Raw genomic sequence first — 10,752 nt, forward strand, 5'->3', positions numbered from 1 at the left:
TATTTAGTTTCAAAACTAAATATTTAAGTCACAAGTTAAATATTTAGTTTGTTAACTAAATATTTAATTTGTAAGTTAAATATTTAGTTTATAAACTATGACATTTTTAAATGTATGTATCATATGGTGAAAAACTGACTTTGAAAAATAAATCTCTTCTTTTTATTTTATAAAAGTCTAAACAAAACAAAAATATTGTGATAATTTTTGACTGTGTAACTTTACAAACGACACCTCATTAACAGGAACACATGAAAGACTTTAAATTATTCAGTTATTTATTTTTTATGCACAAGACAAAGTTAAAAGAAAACAAAACTTTGCAGCATAAACCAGAAGAACAGATCAGGACCTCTTTAAAGGATTCATCAAAGTTCAGGAGGAACAGGAAGAACTGATGATGTCATCAGGATGCTTTGACTGCAGAACGTTTCCTGGTTTTTGTTTGAATCAAGGTCGGATCAGGTCCAAAGACTCCACAGTCAGGTTCTTCAGTAAAAAGCTCAAAAGAGTCCAGAACCTGTCAGACCTCATGTCCTCCAGCTGTGAGACTATTTATAAACTCTGCTGCTTTTTTCAGAAGGAAGAAGGAAGTCAGGGAATATTTTCAGGTTTATTCTGATTGAAACAGATGATTTGGTTGTATCTGCAGGGAGGAACCAAATAAACTCAACGAACCATTAAATGCAGAGTTGAGTTTGTTTAAAGTTTAATTCTGTAGGAATCTTATTACCTGAAGGAAACATTTATTTATTTATCTACAGATGAAAACCTACATCTACTGTAAGAAATATGAGTAAAACAGGAAAACCGTTTTATTCAAACTGTTTTATTCAGTAAAAATTTGAATGATGATGAATCTTCATTAAGAGTTTTTATTGAACATCCTGCTTTAAATCTGAGCTAAAACCGGTTCTGTTCTGACTGAGACCTCTGGGTTCTGGTCTGGGTTCTGGTCTGGACGTGTTCATGTCAACATGTCTTCTGAATAAGGTGAGAGGACATGTCAGCTCCAGACTGCAGGATCTAAAAGAGTGACCTCTGTTGTTTTAGGTTGGTGTTGCAGCGCCACCTGCTGGTGTTTTTAAATATAAATATTCACTTCCTGCAAGTTAAAAAACTGTTTGAGATTTAAATGAAACATGAAATACCTAAATCAAAGGATAGATGAAAAATGATTGGATGAATATGGAATGATGGATGTATGGATGGATGATGGATGGATGATGATGGATGAATGGATGGATGGATGGATGATGGATATATGAATGGATGGATGGATGGATGATGGATGATGGATGAATAGATGATAAATGGATGGATGAATATGCAATGATGTATGGATGGATGATGGATGGATGGATGATGGATGGATGATGGATGGATGTATGGATGGATGTATGGATGGATGATGGATGGATGATGGATGGATGTATGGATGGATGATGGATGGATGATGGATGGATGATGATGGATGAATGGATGGATGGATGGATGGATGATGGATGGATGTTTGGATGGATGATGGATGGATGTATGGATGGATGATGGATGGATGTATGGATGGATGAATGTATGGATGGATGATGGATGTATGTATGGATGATGATGGATGATGGATGGATGTATGGATGATGACGGATGGATGGATGGACGATGGATGGATGGATAGATGGATGAGAGCATGATGATGGATGGATGGATGGATGGATGATGATGGATGGATGGATGGATGGATGATGATGGATGATGATGGATGGATGGATGGATGGATGGACGATGGATGGATGGATAGATGATGATGATGGATGGATGGATGATGGATGGATGATGATGGATGGACGATGGACGATGGATGGGTGATGATGGATGGATGGATGGACGATGGATGGATGATGGATGGATGGATGATGGATCAGAGATTTTTCAAATGAGAAAAGAATTAAAAAATAAATTTTGTTGTTTATTTAAATATGAACCTACAATAAAATAAATATATTTAGAATAAAAACATTAAAAAACAAGATGTTTTAGTTTAAAGGATCCATTGTAACTTTAACCTTTATTAGATAAACACTTATTTTAACTGTAAATTAAAGACTGTAAAAATACTGTAGGATGTTCAGTTTTATAAATTTTTAAAAATATATTTTAACACGGACGGAGCCATTTTATTTGCACACAAAGCATTCTGGGTAAATGATGACGTGGATAGGTCCTCGGTGCGAGGCTGCTAGCGAGCTATATCCACCCTGAAGGTTATCTTGGACAATATCTGATGATCGACTCTTTTAAATGAAACCAGAGAGCGTTGACAGAGAGGAGAAGGTAGAAATGACTCAGCCTGTAACTGAAAATATGGATGGAGGACAACAGGTTAGCTTGTTTGTCGTGTTAGCACTGAGCTAATACGTATAAGGCAAGAGTCGACACTAGCACAAAGACTAACAGGCTAATCTGAGGTTGTTCTTCCATGAAGCAGCTCTGTTGTCCTCCATCCATTCTGCAGGAGGACATGATGGACATCCTGGACTACATGAACCACTACTCATCAGAGTTGCAGCAGAAGGAGGCGGAGCTTAGAGAACAGCTGGAGCAGCTGGAGGCAGAAGAGCTCAGCTCAGAGGTCAAAGTTCAGGGTGAGGGAAGCAACTGTGTGTGTTTGTGTATTTGTCACACACTTTGTTTCCTCTCTTCAGCTGCAAAGTTAGAAGATCAGGAGCAGCAAACGGAGCAGCTGAAGCAGATTCTGCTCCACAGGAACTCTGTGCAGAACGATGTGGACCATCTGCACCAACCTCACAGAGGGGAGGTCCTGAAGATGAAGCTGGAGGACAGGAAGTCAGTTCAACGCCATCAAAGGATGACATCATTCCAGATGAAATGTTTTCATCTCTGGAGGTCATCCTCCTCTGTCCTCCTCCAGGGTGATGGAGGTGAAGCTGACTGAAGCCAGAAGCTGCATAAAGAAGGAGGTTTCTGAGGCGCTCCAGGAGGCGAGGACTCGGAGCAATCCGATGGTTCCGGATCTGAACCTTCAGTGCCTAGTTCTGTCATCAGTGCTCAAACAGATCAGAGAAACCAGCACCAAGCTGGACCACATGAGGTCCGAATACGACACAATTCAGCTCAAAGTCCTCAACTGTCAGCAGGTGAGGGCCCAGCTTCTACTTCCTGTTCTACACCAGGTCACTTCTGATTGGCCGAGCAGAGCCACAGATCTTTAACTCTTGAAAGGTTCTCAGGTGCTGCTGGGGAGGAAACAGCCTGAGATGATCTGATCACTAAAACCAACCTCTGATTTCTGACCTACCATCAGGAGTCAGAGAGGATGAAGAAGAGGAACAAGCTGCTGGAGGACGACAAGAAGAAGCTGCTCAGCCTCCATCAGAGCACGCTGGAGGAGAAATAGGCCTGCAGGTAAAAGTTTACCTTTTTATTAAACACCTGGAGCTCAGAGCAGAGAGAAACATCTGACCTGACCTGCTGACCTTCAACCCTCTGACCTTTAGCCCTCTGGCCTTTAAACATCTGACCTTCAGCCCTCTGACCTTCAGCCCTCTGACCTTCAGCCCTCTGACCTTTAGCCCTCTGACCTTTAAACATCTGGCCTTTAGCCCTCTGGCCTTTAAACATCTGACCTTCAGCCCTCTGACCTTCAGCCCTCTGACCTTTAACTTTGTGTTCTCAGACAACTCCTGGCCTCAGTGTCAGAGGACTACCACCAGGAGGCCTCTGTGACCTCTCAGCTGCAGGCTGAGCTGCAGAGGAAGAGGAGGAGCAGGATGAAGATGGAGGTGGACATCCTGAGAGCAGTTTCCATCATCAGGGTAGAAACAGAAACTGGTCCAGAGTCCAGAGTCTGAGGACCTGAACTGAAGCAGCTCACGTCACAAATCATGACATAAAAAGTTCTGACAGTCTGTGAGACCAGGAGGAAAACTGGACCAGGTCAGGTCTTTAGTTCCTCTGATCTGGGTTCTCTGCAGGACTCAGAGAAGAACCCAGACCTTCAGCTGAACACAGAGACTCTTCTGAAAGTTCTGGAGATCAGCGAGCCTCAGGAGACAGAGTCCACTGAGCTGATCCACGGGGGACCAGAACCACAGATCTCTGAGTCCGGAGCAGCAGCCAGGTACCAGAAATAAGACCTGAGCGTGGTCCTGTTGGGTCACCATGGAAACTATAATGATTACATCATCAGTTTATATTTAAAAATTAAAATCAAACGTAAATTTTTAAGTTTCTTTAAATCAAACCCTGAAGCATGAAATCCACTGCAGCTCTGACCGTTAATCCCTCTGACCTTCACCCCTCTGACCTTCAACCCTCTCTATCATAAACTCTTGCAGTAAAATCATTACAATAGTCAACTTTTTTTGCACAAGAAAACATTAAAATTAAAAACAAAATAAAATATAATCTGAATATTCTGTTTTTCCTGCCATCTGAAAAGTAAATATTATATTTAAATCAATTTATTGCTTAAAGCACAAATTTAACAAGTGAAACACAAAAACAAGAAAATTAGTTTTTTATATCTGAAATGTTCTGTTTTATTCCACAGACGATGATCTAAAATAAAGTTCTGACATGAAGTTATTTGAATTTATTCAAATGTTCATTTAAAACTTTTAGAAGCTTCTTTTCTTTCCTAGAGAGCACAAAACAAACAAATAAGGAACTTAGAGGTGAGACCCCAGACCTACCTGTAGCCCCGCCCCTAAGGGGCCAAGGACCCCCAGGCCCACCTGTAGCCCTGCCCCTAAGGGGCCAAGGCCCACCTGGCTCACCTGTAACCCTGCCCATAAGGGACCAAAGCCCCCCAGGCCCACCTGCAGCCCTGCCCCTAAGGGGCCAAAGCCCCCAAGGCCCACCTGTAGCCCCGCCCCTAAGGGGCCAAGGCCCCCAAGACCTACATGTAGCCCCGCCCCTAAGGGCCAAGGCCCCCAAGGCCCACCTGTAGCCCCGCCCCTAAGGGGCCAAGGCCCCCAAGGCCCACCTGTAGCCCCGCCCCTAAGGGGCCAAGGCCACCCAAACCTACATGTAGCCCCGCCCCTAAGGGGCCAAGGCCCCCAGGCCCACCTGTAGCCCCGCCCCTAAGGGGCCAAGGCCCCCAGGCCACCTGTAACCCCGTCCCTAAGGGGCAAAGGCCACCCTGGCCCACCTGTAGCCCCGCCCCTGTCAGAGGTCAAAGGTTAAAGCAGGTTTATTGGATCAAAACTTTAAAATGCTCCTTTAAAAATTTTTAATGCTTGTAAATATCATTTTTACTTTCTGTAAATGTTGAATATTTTTAGATCTTTAAATGATCAAATGTCTGGAATTAGAAATAAAAAGCTTCACTTCCTGAAGTTCAATCATTTTGAACTTTATTTCATTTTATTACAAAACAAACAGTGATAAAATGTCTTAAAAAACATAAAAATGATTTAACATTGTCAGATAAAAACAGGGCCGGAGACTTTGGTCCAAACAAACGTAAAACCAAAACAGAACCAGAACCAAAACAGGAAGTAAAACATTTCCTCTCAGATCCAAACTTTTCTGATAAAAACAAACTGAACCAGACTTTATTGGAGCCGCTTCATTTGGAAGTCAAAACAGGGTTTTGAAAAAGTCCAGTTTGTCTTCAATAAACCCACAGGGGGGCTAAACATGGGGGCGGGGTTTACGCGGAGCCTGGCCCCGCCCCCCTCAGTCCTGCAGGGCGCAGCAGACCAGCTGACAGGCTGAATGCTCCAAACCCACAAAACTCTGATTTTCACCCTGAACGTCCTGGTTCTGTTAGTCCTCTCTCTGACAGAAACAAGAAAACAAAGTCGAAGCTGTCAGCTCAGGGAGCTGCAGAGATAAAAACACTTTTTATAATCTGTCCGTCCCTCCTGCTCGTTTGCATGATTCCTGTCAACATTTGCTTATGAGACAAAAACGGTCCAACCTGACCTCTGTGAAACTCTGCTTTCAAACTCAGAAAACAAATGAGGAAACTGAAGATGAGCCGTCAGATCTGGCTTTAATCTAGGTTTAATCTGAGTTTAATCCAAACCAGAAACCAAAGAAAAGTCTGATAATCTGAAGGTTCTGCTGGTGGAACCAGATTGAACTGTTTAGTTTTAGATGTTTGGACCTTCAGGTGAACACAGTCCAGTTTTTTGGCACATCTGGATCAGTTTCAGGTCCAAACGTTGGATTCAGTCATTAAAGTTCCTTACATACAGTGGACTTTAAGCCCCTCCCCCCATCAGACAGGAAGTGATGTCACTCACAGTCAGCCTGTGATCCTCTTGTAGGCGAGGAGGAAGATGATGATGGCCGTCAGGAGGACCATCATCAGCACCACGGAGGTCAGGAGGAAGGCCCGACACGCCGGACGTCCCGTCAGGCGGAACAGGGCGCCGGCTAAACCGCCGCCGCCACCCGGCGACCCTGGTCCTCCGCTGCCTGGGCCCAGGCTGGGGAGACCCACGTCCAGGGTCCGGTTCACGGACCTGAGCGACACCAGAGAGCCATGACCTGGACCTGAACCCTCAGAGGACCTGAGAGAGGAAACAGAACCTTTCAGCTGATGCTGGATTATTTTTATTTATAAACACGTTTTATTTAAATGAACTTTTAAATAAATAAATAAATAAACGTTTACTGTCAGGATCAACATATAAACTTAAACTAAGTCTGGGATTAGACTGGATTAAAATTAAGCTCAATAATAATCCTGGTAGAAGAACATTGAGGTGTTCAGGTGTTGAAGTGTTCAGGTGTTGAAGTGTTCAGGTGTACAGGTATCAGGGTGTTCAGGTGTACAGATGTTCAGGTATCGGGGTGTTCAGGTGGTGATTTGTTGAGGTGTTCAGGTGTGCAGGTGTTCAGGTGTGCAGGTGTGCAGATGTTCAGGTGTACGTGCTCAGGTGTTCAGTTGTACAGGTATCGGGGTGTTCAGGTGGTGATTTGTTGAGATGTTCAGGTGTGCAGATGTTCAGTTGGTGATTTGTTGAGGTGTTCAGGTGTTCAGGTGTTCGGGTGGTGATTTGTTGAGGTGTTCAGGTGGTGATTTATTGAGGTGTTCAGGTGTTCAGGTGGTGATTTATTGAGGTGTTCAGGTGTGCAGGTGTGCAGATGTTCATGTGTTCAGTTGTACAGGTATCGGGGTGTTCAGGTGGTGATTTATTGAGGTGTTCAGGTGTTCAGGTGGTGATTTGTTGAGGTGTTCAGGTGTACAGGTATCGGGGTGTTCAGGTGTAAATGTGTGAAGCTCCGCCTCCTCTCGGACCTTTTCACCTGCAGCTTGCCCTTGTTGCGGATGAAGCGGATGCTGTAGACCCTCTGCATGGCGGCGGGCAGGTAGGACAGGACGTTGGGGTCCGTGGTGAGTTTGGGCAGGCCCAGGGGGGGCAGCGGGGTCAGGCCTCGGCACAGGGGGCACTGGATGGCGCTGGGCTGGCTGGACTTGACGTTGATGCGGGCCAGGCACTCCAGGCAGAAGGTGTGCTTGCACTGCAGCATCTTGGGGCAGCGGAACACGTTGTTGAACTGGCAGAAGCAGACCGAGCACTCCAGGTCCGGACCCGTCTCCTCGGACCACTGGTACGGGGCGGGGGACGGCTGGGGGTCCGGGGGCGGGACGCTGACTGAGACCTGGGAGGACGGGGGGCAGACGGGGGGAGCGTAGGGGTTCTCTGAGGACGGACTGAAGTCTGGCAGAGCCAAGAGGGAGCTGGAGGACCAGACCTGTAGAGAGGTTTGAGTGACAGGAGAGTTCTGGTTCAGAGAGCCCAGGCCCGCCTGGAGGACCGACAGAGACAAGGACAAGGACCCGCTGTACGGGTTTGGACTGTCTGAAGGATCAGAACCATCGTTCAGGGTTTGGTCCTCGTAAGGATTCATGGTGAGTTCAAAGGTCAGCCCTGAGGGGAGGTGATGGACAGACGGGGGGACAAGTGGACCTCTGCTGCAGGAACAGGAAGCATCAGTCAGATTTCAAAATAAAAGTCCTGCAGTTTCAGCTTTCACATGATGACGTCTTCATCCAAACTGGAAAATAAAACAGAAACAAAGTGTCAGAGTCTAGAAACTCACCTGCTGCATGTCCTCAGGAGGTAAAGAACTTTCATCCAGAACATATGTCACATCGAAACCAGGATTCAGTCCAAAAGTAGAGAAACAGGCAGATACAGAGTTTTTATTTAAATAAGTGCAAAATTTTAATTTTGTCAAAATGTAATGAGCTAATGTCTTATCAATGTATCAGTTGAATTAAATGTGAAATATCATAAAAAAATTCTTTGAAGCACTTTTCAGGGAAGTAGCAAAAAAATAAAGATTTTGAGGAAAAACGCCTTAAAATTTTAAATTTTCCTCTGTGAGCTAACTGTTCTAGTTTCTTTCCAACTGGGAAATCTTAATTATACAAATAATATTTGAGATTTCCTCTTTATTTATAGTTAATATAGTTTAGACTTTATTGAACGTAATGAATTTAAAAGAATAAACAAAGTTATATACAAAAGAAAAAATTAATTTAAAACAAAAAGCAAACAAAAAACAAGAACAACATTAATGAATTATATTTATACGTTCAAAGGAGTGGATTGAAGTATAAACTTATTTTTTAACACCCACCCCTCTTACATCTAAAAAAAAATCATCCATAATCAGTGGCATCACTAGGCTTATTTTAGGGGGGCTGGAGCCCCCCTAAAATATTTTAAAGTTCAAAAATTCAATGATGTGGTCAGAATAAATAACCATTTAATATTTCATTATTAACTAAAACATATGATCATGAATCTGTCAGTTTCCCTTTAACTTATAGTGTAAGGTAGAGATCCTCTTTAGTGAGCCGTTATCCAATGCACGCATATATACACATATACATATATACACATATACATATATACACATATGCATATACATATATACACATATACAGTACATACAGTATATACATGCACACACACACATTCAATACAAATATATAGTATACAAAAATTCTGTGCGTCTCCTGGGGGCTAAGCCCCCCTTGTCCTTAAAACATAGTGACACCCCTGTCCATAATTATGACTTTTATTAACTTGGTTAGAATATTATATTCTTTATATTAGCATAAAATTATTTAATAAATATGTGTAAAATTAGGATTCAGACTAAACAGTGATGGATTATCATAACCAACAAGACAAATGAGGTCATATCTCTGGATAAGTTGATGATATCAGGATGATCAAAATGCAGCTTTTAAAGCCAGAATCTGAAAATATAATTAGGTAATTTTGACTAAATTTGACTTAATCCTCATTTCGACATGATGGGTCACAAATCATGAAACTAATAAAGTCTGTTCTTGCCTGACTGCTGTGGAGATTAACTTCAGATCAAACTTCAGCCTCCTCAGACCTCCTGCTGCTCCTCCTGCGTCTCTCCTCTGACAGCAGCAGCTGCACTCTGCTCTGCTTTGCATGCGTTGATCTAAAACTGGCTTCTGTTTCCACAGAGCCACACAACTGCTGCGTGTTGTGAGTCTGCAGCACACATTTGCATCCAGCACTTTATTTATGAAAGGGAAATCAGATGGAAAACTCTGAGCCCCGTTCTGTTGTGGAAACACCAGGATCAACCAGAACCCACCCAGAACCAGAACCTGTCAGAGGTCAGAGAGAGGCCCAGCTTTCATCCAGAACATCTTTGTGTTTAAAATAAGAGGAGGAGGAGGAGGAGGAGGAGAAGGAGAAGAAGTCACTTCCTGCTGAGGTCATCAGATCTTTGTAAAACAAACGTTTAACTTTAATTATTTTTCTAATAATCTGACCTCAGGACGAACATAAAGTGTAAACAGGTTCTGCCACTCACCTCTGGTTCTGGTTCTGGTTCTGGTTCTGGTTCTGCTGCAGAAAGACTTTGGTCCAGACTGCAGTTTCCTCTCAGCTGTTTGAATAAAACCAGGAAACAGATGAGCTCAGCTGAAGGTGAGACTCTGACACACCTGAGGTCCTGCTGCTGATTACAGCTACTGCAAACACAACTGCACCACAAACAACACAACTTTACTACAAACACAACTGCACTACAAACAACACAACTTTACTGCAAACACAACTGCACTACAAACAACACAACTTTACTACAAACACAACTGCACCACAAACAACACAACTTTACTGCAAACACAACTGCACTACAAACAACACAACTTTACTGCAAACACAACTGCCCTACAAACAACACAACTTTACTACAAACAACACAACTTTACTACAAACACAACTTTACTGCAAACACAACTGCACTACAAACAACACAACTTTACTACAAACACAACGGCACCACAAACAACACAACTTTACTGCAAACACAACTGCACTACAAACAACACAACTTTACTGCAAACACAACTGCACTACAAACAACACAACTTTACTGCAAACACAACTGCCCTACAAACAACACAACTTTACTACAAACTAAACACAACTTTACTAAAAAACCAAACACAACTTAACTTCAAATGTAACACAACTTTACTGCAAACTAAACACAACTTTACTACAAACTAAACACAACTTTACTAAAAAACCAAACACAACTTAACTTCAAATTTAACACAACTTTACTGCTAACGAAACACAACTTTACTGCAAACTAAACACAACTTTACTGCTAACTAAACACAACTTTACTGCAAACTAAACACAACTTTACTGCTAACTAAACACAACTTAACTTCAAATTTAACACAACTTTACTGCTAACTAAACA

General features: G+C 42.8%; 1 protein-coding gene across 1 annotated transcript; it reads right to left on the reverse strand.

The window, feature by feature from the left end:
- Positions 1 to 5,787: 5,787 nt before the first annotated feature.
- LOC106531477 (RING finger protein 223) lies at positions 5,788 to 9,985 on the reverse strand. The gene is made up of 3 exons (XM_014027355.1): positions 9,847 to 9,985; positions 7,271 to 8,031; positions 5,788 to 6,539 (listed from the first exon to the last, which is right to left on the reverse strand). Exons 2-3 carry the CDS (start codon positions 7,882 to 7,884, stop codon positions 6,272 to 6,274), a joined length of 882 nt encoding a protein of 293 aa, XP_013882809.1. The 5' UTR covers positions 7,885 to 8,031; positions 9,847 to 9,985; the 3' UTR covers positions 5,788 to 6,271.
- Between the last annotated feature and the right edge of the window lie 767 nt (positions 9,986 to 10,752).

This window comes from Austrofundulus limnaeus, unplaced genomic scaffold (genome assembly GCF_001266775.1).
Source record: "Austrofundulus limnaeus strain Quisiro unplaced genomic scaffold, Austrofundulus_limnaeus-1.0 Scaffold639, whole genome shotgun sequence".
Taxonomy (NCBI): domain Eukaryota; kingdom Metazoa; phylum Chordata; class Actinopteri; order Cyprinodontiformes; family Rivulidae; genus Austrofundulus; species Austrofundulus limnaeus.